The 16096-nt window shown below is 43.8% G+C and overlaps 1 protein-coding gene across 4 annotated transcripts; it reads left to right on the forward strand.

The window, feature by feature from the left end:
- The first annotated feature begins 118 nt into the window (after positions 1–118).
- On the forward strand, positions 119–7329 carry LOC121840689 (metastasis-associated protein MTA1-like). 4 transcript variants are annotated; one of them, XM_042305525.1, is made up of 6 exons: positions 119–2812; positions 2961–3122; positions 3214–3242; positions 3546–3676; positions 4356–4383; positions 6305–7329. In XM_042305525.1, the coding sequence occupies exons 1-6, from the start codon at positions 2722–2724 to the stop codon at positions 6362–6364; spliced, it is 501 nt and encodes a 166-aa protein (XP_042161459.1). In that variant the 5' UTR covers positions 119–2721; the 3' UTR covers positions 6365–7329. The 4 variants fall into 4 exon arrangements, with proteins under 4 accessions (XP_042161459.1, XP_042161456.1, XP_042161457.1 ...); XM_042305522.1 differs by lacking the exon at positions 4356–4383; XM_042305523.1 differs by lacking the exon at positions 4356–4383 and having other exon boundaries at positions 3549–3676.
- Positions 7330–16096: the final 8767 nt, after the last annotated feature.

Genomic DNA, 16096 nt, shown 5'->3' on the forward strand with positions numbered 1-16096 from the left:
CTAGGTCTGTTTTTGGTTCGTTTTTGTCGATATCAACTCAACAGCCGTTAGAGCCGTTTGAAATCCATATAGACACACACTCTTCTCCAAACATTTCTCAGAACGGGTCCTTTTGTACACATGCATGCCCCGCACACACGTCCTACACATGCTCACCCATACACAAACACACATAATGGAAGCTCTCCCTCGTCTCCGGGCCAGAGTAGATGATAGTTGCAGAATGGCAGCGTATATTTGCTAAGGTTAGTTAGAAGTGGAGGAGACATATTTTACTAAGAGAAGCTCTATTTTGCACAGCACAGTGCGTGTTACATTGATGAGCCTTGGTGTGCTTTTTCTGCAAGGAATTGTGTGTATGAGAGACGAGTGGTCGGCGTGATTGATTTGAGAAGTTTCATTAGAGCTCATCTGATGACAAGGAGGGAGGGAGGAATGTAGATGGGTGAGTTCAGGCAGTAGTGGCTTTATGAAAATGACCACAGCCTTCTATTCTCAGCTTTTCTTTCTGAGTTTAAAGCTCCTTTTTTTATTTCCTGTTTCTGTCTTGCCAAGCCGACCTCCACACGTGCTCCCATTCCATCCTGTAAGCCACTCTCACATGCCCATATCAGGATGTTCCTCTGTTCCAGTCTTATGGACTCACTTCTATTTCTCTCTATTTCTCCTACCTCGTATTTATCTCTGTCTCTTGCTCTTCATCTCTCCCATTCCCTCTCTTTGTCTCTCTTCGTCTCTTCCTCTCTCCATTCTTCTCATCTTTCTCCGTCTCGCTCTCTTCCTCTCTCCATCCCTCTCTCTGTGAATGTGACAGTGGTAACTGTAATAAAGTCACAGCTGAAACCATCCTCTCTGAGTCCTTGTGCTTCATTTGTCTGTGTACCTGTCATCACGCCACCACACTCACCGATTGGTCAGAGGACCAGACAAGGCCCGCCCCTACTGCAGCATGGACTCCACCCTTCTCTGCCTGCTTCCATCACACCCCAGTCACACCCTCACCGTGTGCATGTTGTAAGGGTTACGCTTATATATTTAGTGTGTGAGCTCTGCTGCTACATCGACACATAACCACCTCCTACAGTAAGTCATCTAACACTGCTGCTACATCTACCCATAACCACCTCATACAGTAAGTCATCTAACACTGCTGCTACATCTACCCATAACCACCTCATACAGTAAGTCATCTAACACTGCTGCTACATCTACCCATAACCACCTCATACAGTAAGTCATCTAACACTCTGCTGCTACATCTACCCATAACCACCTCATACGGTAAGTCATCTAACACTGCTGCTACATCTACCCATAACCACCTCATACAGTAAGTCATCTAACACTGCTGCTACATCTACCCATAACCACCTCATACAGTAAGTCATCTAACACTGCTGCTACATCTACCCATAACCACCTCATACAGTAAGTCATCTAACACTGCTGCTACATCTACCCATAACCACCTCATACAGTAAGTCATCTAACACTCTGCTGCTACATCTACCCATAACCACCTCATACGGTAAGTCATCTAACACTGCTGCTACATCGACACATAACCACCTCATACAGTAAGTCTAACACTGCTGCTACATCTACCCATAACCACTTCATACAGTAAGTCATCTAACACTGCTGCTACATCTACCCATAACCACCTCATACAGTAAGTCTAACACTGCTGCTACATCTACCCATAACCACTTCATACAGTAAGTCATCTAACACTGCTGCTACATCTACCCATAACCACCTCATACGGTAAGTCATCTAACACTGCTGCTACATCTACCCATAACCACCTCATACGGTAAGTCATCTAACACTGCTGCTACATCGACACATAACCACCTCATACAGTAAGTCTAACACTGCTGCTACATCTACCCATAACCACTTCATACAGTAAGTCATCTAACACTGCTGCTACATCTACCCATAACCACCTCATACAGTAAGTCATTAACTGCTGCTACATCTACCCATAACCACCTCATACAGTAAGTCATCTAACACTGCTGCTACATCTACCCATAACCACCTCATACAGTAAGTCATCTAACACTGCTGCTACATCTACCCATAACCACCTCATACAGTAAGTCATCTAACACTGCTGCTACATCTACCCATAACCACCTCATACAGTAAGTCATCTAACACTGCTGCTACATCTACCCATAACCACCTCCTACAGTAAGTCATCTAACACTGCTGCTACATCTACCCATAACCACCTCATACAGTAAATCATCTAACTGCTGCTACATCTACCCATAACCACCTCATACAGTAAGTCATTAACACACTGCTGCTATATCTACCCATAACCACCTCATACAGTAAGTCATTAACACACTGCTGCTACATCTACCCATAACCACCTCCTACAGTGTCATCTTACACAGTGTTTCACTTTCAAACTGCTTTCAACTCATACTGCAGGTATTTACAGTTTTATTAGCAGTTACTATTAGTTGGTAAGGGTTAGTTTCAGAGCTTTCAGATACATTCTGTATTAGAGGTTCACCAATTCAAAACAACTACACAGCATGCCACAGGCACCAGTAGATGAAGCAATGTTCATATCTTTTCTCTGTCTGAAACATTCTCCGTATTCTTGACTGAATGACATAGTACAGCTGCTTTGTCTGTCACTGGCGCTGTTTGGTGATTGATCAGTAGTAGAGCTGCTGTGTGGTGATTGGTCTAGATATGTTGCGGCTGTCGGAGGGGCAAGTCGGGCGACCGCCCAGAATCCGGACCACCCAGAGGAGCACCCTGACCAGCGTCCTGCAGTTCCTGGGTAACACAAGTAATGCCTAAACAATGGAGCAAATACGTGTTTGTATGACATAAGAGTAGTCTCCAAGGAATGACGTTCTCTTATGACAACAAATAGAAAAACAACTGAGTAATATGGGTGGTCAAACATGTGATGCTATGTGTTCCAGAGTCCCGCCCCGCGATACACGCCCCCCGTTCTCACCGAACCCTTGGCCTGCAAGCCCCTCCCCCTCGCCGCCTCCTCTCTTCTCTCCCTCACGGTCCCCATGGCCTTCTGGGTAAACGCAGCTTCCACCACCACACCAGAGCCGAGCCAGAGAAACGCCCAGGTACACACACACACACACACACTTGAACACACACTTACAATCACACACACCAACTAATCTCTATCATGTTGTCTCCTGTGTCCTTCTGTAGAACACCCAGGCCAGACAACGATACCAGTGGTGAGTAAAAGTTTCTCTTTTACTAAACACAGGACTTTAAATATGTGGTGTTCCTGCCTGACAACATTGCAGACGCATGATAGATCTCAAATCGCCAGGATAGGTGTTTAACATGTCAGCTGACCACATCACAATATACCAATCTGCCCGTAGACCAACCATAGACTTCAAATACAGACATTTAAGGTTGACTCTACAATATTACATCATTAAGCATGGCAGTTTTTTTTATTGGATAATCATGAGGTGCTCGTATTTGATTTTCTCGTTCTGGAGTAATTGTTTGTGATTGGCTCTTCCCAGCAGAACGGCCGTAGCAGTGGAGGCGGGGGGACCAGGGGCAGTGCTAGGGGCGGAGTCATGATTAGGAAGAGACGCCCAAACTTGATCGATGCCCCCGATGACAGCTTCTTCTTTGTCTCCCGGGAGACCAGGTAGGGGTGGCCTTTGATTGGCAACTGGCTTGATGATGCGTGAGACCGTCTTGCGTGTGATTGGAGAGTGATGGCTTATTATGCCTGTGACTGACAGCTGACTGGGCTGAAGCAGCTGTGTCCTAACAAGCTTCGACAACCCTGACTCACCAAGCACAGAAATATAATTCTAGAGATCAGCGTGTAGAAATTGAATTAATAAGCAGATCACTGCTGTGGGTTGAGATTCATCAGGAGTTGAGTGAGCAAACTGGGCCAATTAGTCTTTAGATATAGATTTGCTATGCAACAACTTGCTAGGGTAAGGGTTAGTTGAACATATTTTATAGGGGACTAACAAGGAGACAACTGCAGGGTTGTAAACAGGATTGAGACTGAGGCCACTGCCAAGCTGATGAATGGGACTCCACAGGTAACCAAATAATCTCATCTCATACAAAACACACTCACATGATGTAATGACTCTTAATGTGCACAACACCTGGGTCTGTATTCAATAAGTGTCTCAGAATAGAAGTGCTGATCCAGGATCAGTTCCATAAAATCCTGCACTATCACTCCTACTCTGAGACGCTTTTGGGAATACAGACCCTGATCCCTGACCTCTTGTGCCCTGTTGCATCGTGGGTCGGCGTGTGTTTCCCTTCCTGTCAGTGACTGGCTGCTTGTCTCATTTCAGTGCTGCAGCCGTTACACAACTGCTCACGGTAAGCCCCCCCACCCCGCACACACACACACACACACACATGACCTGGGTTACCTGTGGAGTCTGTTTTCTCACTTGTGCAGCGTACAGTCCAGTCAACTTGATAATGCACTCACACACAAACATACACACACTCACTGTGTCCATGAACCATTGCCACCCGCATCACCCCCCGGCTTCCCAGGATGAAGGGTTATTTCAGACTAACTGTCTGAGATTGACCAGGTTTCAGTGGAAATATCATTACTGCATTACTGGAGCATCCACTTACATCCATGTGTGTGTGTGTGTGTGTGTGTGTGTCAGGAGACTTCATCTTCCCAGAATCACAGGAATAGAATATGCTAATGCATCTCATCTGTTTGGCTGACTGACACTAATGACAGATGATGTAGATGCTCTATTCTTTATTAGAACCAATCAGAGCTCAGCTAGAGGTCAGGCTGGTGGTGTGTGACCATAGCTGTGAGAAGTAGGGGTGCACCCCCTGAAAAAGAAAAAATACATACAAATAATAATAAATACCAATTTTCCCCAAGTAAATATTTTCACAAAATGAGTGCAATGAGCCTTTAATAGTGCTGTATTAGCAGACCTACAGTGTCTGTAGTGCGGGCAAAAAAATCTACAAATTTTAAAATCTGTCACCCCAAAACTACTTCCCACAGCTGTGTGTGTGTGTGTTTCTTAGCAGGTAGAGATTAGTCTCCATTAATAATGTTCCGACCTATATGCCTGCACAGGTAGAAGCATAGGTTGGGCTAGGCGGGAAATGGACTGGTACAAATCCGTCCCGAGCCTTATGCGTTAGGGCCCTGGCGTAAACTTCCCCGCCGGACGCAAAATTGGTAGCTAGCTAGATGGAGCTCGCAGATAATATTTTCAATTAGTGTATTTCTCAAGTGAGTAGTTTGCGCCATGACAGCTAACGTTAGTGTTACAAGCTTACAACCACTATAATTAGCCTAGCTATCTGCGTCGGGCCTTGGGTCCGCCTCTGTCATGTTACCGAGATCATTTTTGAGCACAATTCCTGCTCAAATTTTAAGCTCGCCCTCCCCAAAAATTCTCCGTTTTCGAAGTAACAGAGAAAATCCACCATGTTCCACAGACCTCGTGCTGTTGCCCTGGTCTGGGACCTCCGAGACTAGGAAATAATACATTCAGCAAAAGGTACTTTCACACTCATACATTTTCCATGACTCTGTGACTGGTCCTGCCTCACTAGACAGAGTGATCAATATTACAGATTATATCACACAGAGAAGCTCTATTACAGTCATCACTCTTTATAATAAACACTCAGTCATTCACAGGACAGCCCTCAGGACCCATCTCTCTCTCTCTCTCCATCTCCCTCTCTCTCTTTTCTTGATGCGGTAAAACACAATGGCCTAAACAACACAGTATGCACGTACACGCCACATGAGGCTGCTGAGGGCAGGACGGCTCATAGTAACGGCTGGAACGGAGCGAATGGAATGGCATCAAGCACAATGAAACCATGTGACGTATTTTAGCACCATTCCACTGATTCCGCTCTAGCCATTACCACAAGCCCATCCACCCCAATTAAAGTGCCACCAACCTCCTGTGGTACACTCTCACACACAGTGTCTATATTAGCCTGCACTAATTCAATCCCAGCGTTGTACTGGAGGTAATTGATATGTTTTTCTGTTCAGAGAAATGATAAACAACCCTAAGTGAGTGAGTGAGTGAGTGAGTGAGTGAGTGAGAGAGAGAGAGAGAGAGAGAGATGCTGCTGCTGCAGTCATCGACTCCCTCGAACAACAGCCCTTTACTGAATTTCTCGCTCTGCCTATGTGAGCGACTAATGTGTTAACAGTGTTCTAATGTTCTGTTGAGTTCCCCTCTGTTGTCATGTCCAGTCCACCTGATGTCATGTCCTGTCTCTCCAGGAGGGTCAGGCGGCTGCTGTCTCGGTCCCAGCTGAGGCGCGCCTGTCGACAGCCCTGTGAGCAGATCACCCTGTGCAGGGCATCCCAGGCACCACCACAGGGGCCGCTCCTCGCCCTTCCACACCCCCACCCCAGCCTCCGGATGAGGGGACCCATTGTCATCCACGACTGACCCCTGACCCTATCTCCCTCCCATACCTGTCCCCTGCCTATGCTCAGCTCGACATACAAGACCCTAATCCTAGTTTCACCCAGCCCCCGCCCTCCCCAACGCCCCCCTTTAAAAAAAGAATTAAAAAACGGTGAACCTCTGAACTCTTCGGAATCTGACCCTTCACCTCGGCAGGAAGGGATGTGCTTCGTTGCCGTGGAGACAGACATAAAGGCGTTCCCACCTGTACAGATCCAACTCCCCTGGGACAGAAAACCAGTGAGTGTGTGACCTTGATTATGTTTTTTCTTCTTCAGTACCTACTGCATGTCAGTGACTGGTGGTTGTGAGCAATCCTCGGTTTGTCAGAGAGATCAAACCTGATATCAACTAACCAGATCGGCTGGATTTACAGGGATGGTTTGATCACAAACTAGATGGTTAAAGGGATCGGATCACTAACTAGATAACTGCATCATTATGTATCCTACAGTTCCATGAAACTCTTAACTTCTGAGTCAACAACATAGAAATACGCTCATTGTATATTACTATACCGATTGCAACTCTGTACAGTCTAGACATTATATTTTATGCTCTACCTAGCACTGCTATAGGCAGAACACTTCCTCTCTTCTCAACGGAACCTGGGACTTTCATGACAGATCTAATCTGATTTGGTATCCTATTCCCTGTGTAGGGCACAACTTTTGGCCAGAGCCATCTAGTGCCCAAGGGAATAAGGGGCTATTTAGGACGTCCCCTGCTGTAGCATGCCACTGAGGTCAAGCCTCCTGATTTGTTTATGTTGGTGTTCATGAATGTCACGTGCTGAAATATGAAATATGCTGATTAAAAACAACACAGTTTCCTCTACTTGTCTCCTCATCTTCTCTCCGTATCTCCTTGTGTCCTTTCCTTCAGAGGGCCCGAAGCTTGAATTATTTAAACACTCCTAGTCCCAGGGATCAGTATGTGTGTTGTGTGTGTGCGTGCATATGTGTGTGTGTGACTGTTTGTTATGTTGGATGGGGGCTGGGTTTTCAGGTTTGGGTATTTTATATCGGAATGACGTTGTAAATATCCCATGGAAACACAATAATAAACAGTAACCAGAGAAGACTGAAGACTCTGCTCAGAGCACCAATCACACGCTGAAGATTACAGCACACAGCAGGGATGTGTCTGTGTGTGTTTGCGATTTGAAAGCACAACAAGTATAGGTGTGTGTCTGTTTGTATGAGAAAGACATAACTAATATTTATGTGTGTTTATGCTTGGGTTGTTTGGGTGAGACCACAACATAAAACAAATACACCACCTCCCCCTCCCCTCCCATTGATTTATGTGTTATTTCATGCAGGGTGATTTCTCATATTCTGCCTCCCAGCCTTCAACACAGATTTAATGGCAGACTGTTCCGGTCTCATTATCACACATAAAGAAAGTCCATATCGACATCCAGTGAATGATACTACACAATACGGGACACAGACCGTGGTGCATACAATACAAGACCTATTGTTAACAGAGGCATTTCAATAAGAACCCCTCAACCACAGACGAATAGGCAAAATGGGATATGAGAATCATCTTTGCCTCAGCATACTGGGAAATGAACAGTAGCCTAATACACAAAATGCACCCTGTCTCTACAGTGTGCTTAGTGGGTGGTAGGGCTGATCCATCAAGCCCCACGGTGGCGCACCATCGGTCCCTGTTATTACAGAGGACATTGGGTATTTAGAAAGAAAGAGCAAGCATATTATTAGAAAATCGTTTTTAGCTTTTAATCCCCATGAACCTCTTCTCTTTTCTGAACCAGCATTCTCTATTCTGTATACTCCACTTGGTAACGTTTTTCTCTCTCGTGTTGCTCCCCTCTGCAGTAAGTTCACTACATACGTCCCAGTCAGTCAGACATGTCGATACAATTAGCTGCAAGCGACCAAGTTGTTAGAAGTAGGAAAAAAGGTAGAAAAGGAAAAATGACAGAAAACGTCGACATTTCCCCAAGGCTAGGCAATAGGTAGAGGGCGGATCTAACGCCCTCACCTGGAGCCGAGCGTTTTTAACGGTGCTCGGTACCCGAACCGCAGAGAAGAAGTTGTTAAAAGACTTAAAATTCACGCTACAGCGGTGTATCATCTGCACTTTTGCATACCAGTATTTCTACCTACACATCTATCACGCCAGTGTTAATTGCTAAATTGTAATTACTTCGCCTCTATGGCCTATGTTTTTGCTTTCCTCCTTACTACATTTGCACACACTGTATACAGATTTGTCTATTGTGTTATTGATTGTACTTTTGTTTATTCCATGTATAACTCTGTGTTGTTGTTTGCATCGCACTGCTTTGCTTTATCTTGGCCAGGTCACAGTTGTAAATGAGAACTTGTTCTCAACTGGCCTACCTGGTTAAATAAATGAGTAAAATAAAAAATTGATGCTGCAGTATTCGGCGTACCTGCAACTGGACTTTCCCGTACTGAAAACGAGTGTACTATGTTGCAAATACTGGAGTTTCAAAACGGCTCTCTTTATTTGTAAGGGTTAATTCAATTTGTAAGTGCTCATCTCATCTGTAGAACACACAACTTCTGCTCTGACTGATCTATTGCTTGTACTAATTTTCCAACCCAAAAGGGATGACGGCTGAAGTTTTGGTGTTCAAATCATAGACATTAATACCACATACCTCTTCAACTGCTGCTCAACAGCACACCCTACTTGTAAACAGGAGAGAAAACGCTGAACATCTTCTGTTTATATTAGGATTGTTGCAACTGAGTGTTGTAGATGGTCTCTCTACCGGTTGGAAATATATTACTTTAAGGTAAAAAGGAAACATTGATTTACTGCTGCAGAAGTTAGGGATTTTTCCCCATTGTGAATATATAATTGTGTCGTAATGAAAGTATAACTTGCCTAGTTAAATGAAGGTTAAATAAAGAAAAAGAAAAAAAAAGAAACGCGTGTTTCATAATCATAACAATGCAAACCTAGTATGATCTGTCCTTCTCCACCAGAGGGCAGCACATCGCTACCTCCCTCCCCTTCCCCCGTCTATTCCACACCCAGTCTTCCCAAACCTTTGTCCCAGTGCCACAGTACAGGCAAAGATATTCATAACCCCTTTCATCTGTGGTATAGGCCTACATATCTTGTCCCAGTATTCTCCAGTATTAACTTCTCATGGTTACAGCTTCTTAAACCCGAGTTAGGGCCATTACAAAATAGGTATATTCAGATGATTCAGGAAATTAATAAAAATGTCATTAATGAATTGAAAACTGACCAGTATTTTCAATAAATATATTTAAATTCATGATTGATGAGTCAGACTTTTGTGTTTCCATGGGTGAGGCCAGCACCCCCCAAAATAGTATTGGGGCCAGTTTGGGGCAAGCCTCAATGTAAAGCTAACATAACATCGATAATATCTCTACCTGTACATGACCATCTGATCATATATCACTCCAGTGTTAATCTGCAAAATTGTAACTATTCGTCTACCTCCTCATGCCTTTTGCACACATTGTACATTGTATATAGACTCCCCCTTTGTTTTCTACTGTGTTATTGACTTGTTAATTTGTTTATTCCATGTGTAACTCTGTGTTGTCTGCTCACACTGCTATGCTTTATCTTGGCCAGGTCGCAGTTGTAAATGAGAACTTGTTCTCAACTAGCCTACCTGGTTAAATAAAGGTGAAATAAAAAATAAAATAAAAATAAAAAAAGGGGGAGAACCATCAAGTATGACTTATTAAATGTGTGTGTTCTTTCTATTAACAATGTTTCATTATGCATTCAAATGTTTGTGTGTGTTTACATATATAGCTCTGTAAGCTGTGTAAACTGGGAATGAACACGCAGAAGATTGTAATAATGATGTGACCTAGATGTCTCTGATCTCTGAACTGACAATGAGAATGTAAATCTGTGTCCCTTACCTCTCCTTCCTCCTTCCCTTCCTCTCTCCCTCTATCCTTTCGTTCATCCAGCCCTGGACACAATCAGTGTGTCTTTATCAGTGTGTGTGTGTACCCTGAGCCATGACAACATAATGGATTAGTGCTCAAATTTCAGGGTGTTTGCGTGTGTGTGTGTGTGTGTGTGTGTGTGAGACACTGGCAGATTAGACAGTACAGTTTTTAATTTAGGATTCTGAGCCGCTCCTATAAGACTCTAAATCCCCTATAGGGTCCAGCGCAACACAGCCTACGCCTGACCCCTTGTTTCTCTCATACATACAGTACAGTCAAAAGTTAGGACACACCTGCTCATTCAAGGGGTTTTCTTTATTTGTACTATTTTCTACAGTGTAGAATAATAGTGAAGACATCAAAACTATGAAATAACACAAATGGAATCATGTAGTAACCAAAAAAAGTGTTAACAAATCAAAATATATTTTATATTTGACTTTCTTCCAAGTAGCCACCCTTTGCCTTGATGACAGCTTTGCACAATCTTGGCATGTCTTCACTATTAATTCAACAATGTAGAAAATAGTAAAAATAAATAAATAATCTTGAATGAGTAGGTGTTCTAAAACTTTTGCCTGGTACTGTACTTACATACATAAATAAATACGGTGCCTTCGGAAAGTATTCAGACCCCTCGACTTGTTCCACATTTTGTTACGTTACAGCCTTACTCTAAAATGGATTAAATAAAACCGTTTCCTCAGCAGTCTACACACAATACCCCATAATGACAAAGCAAAAACAGTTTTTTAGAAATGTTTACAAATATATAAAAAAATAAAAAACAGAAATACCTTATTTACACAAGATTTCAGACCCTTTGCTATGAGACTCAGATGCATCTTGTTTCCATTGATCATCTTGAGATGTTTCTAGAACCAAGAAAACACAGGAACGGCTTCTGGACAATGTCCTTGAGTGGCCCAGCCAGAGCCTGAACTTGAACCCGATTGAACATCTCTAGAGAGACCTCAACATAGCTGTGCAGCAACACTCCCCATCCAACCTGACAGAGCTTGAGAGGATCTGCAGAGTGGGAGAAACTCCCCAAATACAGGTTTACCAAGCTTGTATCGTCATTCACAAGAAAACTTGAGGATGTAACTGCTGCTAAAGGTGGTTCAACAGAGTCCTTTGTAAAAGGTCTGAATACTTATTTAAAAGTGATATTTCAGTTTTTTCTTTGTCATTATGGGGTATTGTGTGTAGATTGACAAGGGGAAAAAAAAACAATTTAATCCAATTTAGAATAAGGACGTAACGTTACAAAATGAGTCTGAATACTTTCCGAATGCACTGTACAGACATACACACACACACCCCTAACCCCACAGCTGATCTTGTGTGTGTTTGTCTGTGTCTGTTTGGGGGGGTAAACTGAGATTGAACATCCTGAGATCAGAGAAGAATGATTGAATTCTATCAATGATAATCCTACATTTCAGCAAATGAAATACCCACTCCACACTGGCCTGTGGCTGTGTGTCACAATGCTTGTTGGCCTCGGCAAAAGCTGCTGTGGTATCTGATGAGTTGTTCATAATAACACTGATATTAATCCTGCTGGAAAACACCAAGAAACACTACATGACAACAAGCTCCCCTGAGTCTTACACGGAGGGTTAATCTCTGATATTAATCCTAAAGACCTCAGACTGTCTATCTGCACTGCCTATCATACAGCTGCACCATCGAGAACATCCTGGTTGCATCACCGCCTGGTATGGCAACTGCTCGGCATCTGACCGTAAGGCGCTACAGAGGGTAGTACGTACGGCCCAGTTCATCACTGGGGCCAAGCTCCCTGCCATCCAGGACGGACCTATATACTAGGTAGTGTCAGAGGAAAGACCATAAAATTGTCAGATACTCCAGTCACCCAAGTCATAGACTGTTTTCTCTGCTACTGCACGGAAAGTGGTACCGGAGCGCCAAGTCTAGGACCAAAAGGCTCCTTAAGAGCTTCTGTTAAGGAGCCTTTTGACTGCTGAACAATTAATCAAATTGCCACCGGACTACTACATTGACCCCCCCCCCCCCTCCATTTGTTTGGTACACTTCACCCCTACCTACATGTACAAATTACCTCAACTAACCTGCACCCCCGCACACTGACTTGGTACCGATACCCCTCTGTATATAGCCTCTTTATTGTTAAGTTATTGTGTTTTTATTTTTTACTTTAGTTTATTTGGTAAATATTTTCTTAACTCTTCTTGAACTGCACTGTCAGTTAAGGGATTGTAAGTAAGCATTTCATGGTAAGGTACACACTTGTTGTATTCGGCGCATGTGACAAATAAGTTTGATTTGATTTGTGTGTGTGGGTGGGTTGGTTCTTCTGTTCTTGTGGGGACCTAAAATCCCCAAAAGTCCCCACAAGGATAGTAAGACAAGGAAAATTCTGTCTTGTGGGGACATTTCTCACGTCCCCATGAGGATAAAGGCTATTTTAAGTTTAGGGGTTATGTTTAGGGTAAACAGCAAATTCTCCTGTGTTAAAAAAACCCAAAATTAACACAGAGTATTAAATCAACACTGAAAGTGTTGTCTGTGGACCCTTATAGACACCGGAACAGTGTTAAATTAACACACTGCTTAGAGTAAGGCCTTATTTAAATATTTCCCAGAGTGCCTTGCCTTTCGAGTAAATTGTAGAGTTACCACCCATGACTTTTTTTGTTAGTGATGGACAGAGGAAGCTGGCGAGAGAATATATTGGAGTTGGTTTTATATGTTTGATACCATTCCATTATTTCCATTCCAGACATTACAATGAGCCCCTTCTCCTATAGCTCATCCCACCAGTCTCCACTGGTGACAGACACCTGGTTATTGCGTTCATCCATTTTCAGTCCTATGGAGTTCCCCAAGTGAGATCCTAAGCAAACATCTTATAATAAAACATGTATATTTAACACAGTACCAGAAGTATTTCATAAGGCCTAGTTTTACCCTAATACAGGGGTCTGAAACTCAGACACATCACGCTGAACCAAAATCACGGCCATCATTGTCATATTTCCCAGCATGCTATACTGCAGGTTGATTTTTTAAAAATGTTTGTTTTAATATCTATGTTTGTGCATTGATTGATAGGTTAATCTTATGCTACACAAATATAAATAACATACAGTTGTATAAACTAATCCAATCAGTTAGTTAGAATTTTTGCACCAGTTACTGAATAAAGGTTCCAGTTTAAACGCATTCGGTAGTCTCCTCAGCATAATGTGATTTACAGGTAGGGCTGCAAAATTCGGATAACTTTCCTGAAATTAGGGGTAAGCCGTCATTGTAAATAAGTCCTTCAAATCAAATCCAATTTTATTTGTCACATGTGCCAAATACAACAGCAGCTTACAGTACCATAAGTACCATAAGTCAGTGAACTGACTTGCCAAGTTAAATAAATGTAAAAGAAAAAAGTTTTAAATTAGGCTGTAACGTAACAAAATCATCAATTTCGGTTGATCCTCTCCAACACTTAATAACATCACCCCAGTTATCATTCCCTTCAACGGCGCCCTGCTCCGGGGAGCAAAGCAAGTCCCAGTTAAGGAGCGCCCGCTCTCTCTGGATGGAAGGAATGCAATATACACTGCTCAAAAAAATAAAGGGAACACTTAAACAACACAATGTAACTCCAAGTCAATCACACTTCTGTGAAATCAAACTGTCCACTTAGGAAGCAACACGGATTGACAATAAATTTCACATGCTGTTGTGCAAATGGAATAGACAACAGGTGGAAATTTTAGGCAATTAGCAAGACACCATAAAAATAAAGGAGTGGTTCTGCAGGTGGTGACCACAGACCACTTGTCAGTTCCTATGCTTCCTGGCTGATGTTTTGGTCACTTTTGAATGCTGGCGGTGCTTTCACTCTAGTGGTAGCATGAGACGGAGTCTACAACCCACACAAGTGGCTCAGGTAGTGCACCTCATCCAGGATGGCACATCAATGCGAGCTGTGGCAAGAAGGTTTGCTGTGTCTGTCAGTGTAGTTTCCAGAGCATGGAGGCGCTACCAGGAGACAGGCCAGTACATCAGGAGACGTGGAGGAGGCCGTAGGAGGGCAACAGCAGCAGGACCGCTACCTCCGCCTTTGTGCAAGGAGGAGCAGGAGGAGCACTGCCAGAGCCCAGCAAAATTACCTCCAGCAGGCCACAAATGTGCATGTGTCTGCTCAAACGGTCAGAAACAGACTCCATGAGGGTGGTATGAGGGCCCGACGTCCACAGGTGGGGGTTGTGCTTACATCCCAACACCGTGCAGGACGTTTGGCATTTGCCAGAGAATACCAAGATTGGCAAATTCGCCACTGGCGCCCTGTGCTCTTCACAGATGAAAGCAGGTTCACACTGAGCACATGTGATAGACGTGACAGAGTCTGGAGATGCCGTGGAGAAAGTTCTACTGCCTGCAACATCCTCTAGCATGACCGGTTTGGCGGTGGGTCAGTCATGGTGTGGGGTGGCATTTCTTTGGGGGGGCCGCACAGCCCTCCATGTGCTCGCCAGAGGTAGCCTGACTGCCATTAGGTACCGAGATGAGATCCTCAGACCCCTTGTGAGACCATATGCTGGTGCGGTTGGCCCTGGGTTCCTCCTAATGCAAGACAATGCTAGACCTCATGTGGCTGGAGTGTGTCAGCAGTTCCTGCAAGTGGAAGGCATTGATGCTAGGGACTGGCCCGCCTGTTCCCCAGACCTGAATCCAATTGAGCACATCTGGGACATCATGTCTCGCTCCATCCACCAACGCCACATTGCACCACAGACTGTCCAGGAGTTGGCGGATGCTTTAGTCCAGGTCTGGGAGGAGATCCCTCAGGAGACCATCCACCACCTCATCAGGAGCATGCCCAGGCGTTGTAGGGAGGTCATACAGGCACGTGGAGGCCACACACACTACTCAGCCTCATTTTGACTTGTTTTAAGGACATTACATCAAAGTTGGATCAGCCTGTAGTGTGGTTTTCCACTTTAATTTTGAGTGTGACTCCAAATCCAGACCTCCATGGGTTGATAAATTTGATTTCCATTGATCATTTTTGTGTGATTTTGTTGTCAGCACATTCAACTATGTAAAGAAAAAAGTATTTAATAACAATATTTCATTCATTCAGATCTAGGATGTGTTATTTTAGTGTTCCCTTTATTTTTTTGGAGCAGTGTATAATACTGAGTCCACTTCGAGGTACTTTCACCGACTCAACAGTCCCCAAACCTCTTCCCCACCCAACAGGACACCAGATATGGACCAGTCAGAAGGCAAGGATACATTTTCTACCCAGAATCTCACTCCCACTGGGCCAAAATCATCTTTGCCATCCTTTCGTTTCTTCACACTCTTGACAGACATATCAACCTCCACACCTTGCTGCTCCGAATCAGAATTTGTTCCTCCATAAAAAAATGTCAACCTCTCTCTCTTCAACTCCTTCAAACTCTATGTCACTATCATCAGATTCATTCTCTGAGCTACTAAAGTACGGATTTCCATTTTTGTACTTGACACCCAACATCTCTTTCTGTATAAGCACTTTGTGACATCTACTGATGTAAAAAGGGCTTTATAAATACATTTGATTTGCCCAGGTTTTTTCCTTGTTCCCTCCACCCTGCCACCACCTTCCTCTTG

The sequence above is a fragment of the Oncorhynchus tshawytscha genome, linkage group LG24 (assembly GCF_018296145.1).
Source record: "Oncorhynchus tshawytscha isolate Ot180627B linkage group LG24, Otsh_v2.0, whole genome shotgun sequence".
NCBI lineage: Eukaryota > Metazoa > Chordata > Actinopteri > Salmoniformes > Salmonidae > Oncorhynchus > Oncorhynchus tshawytscha.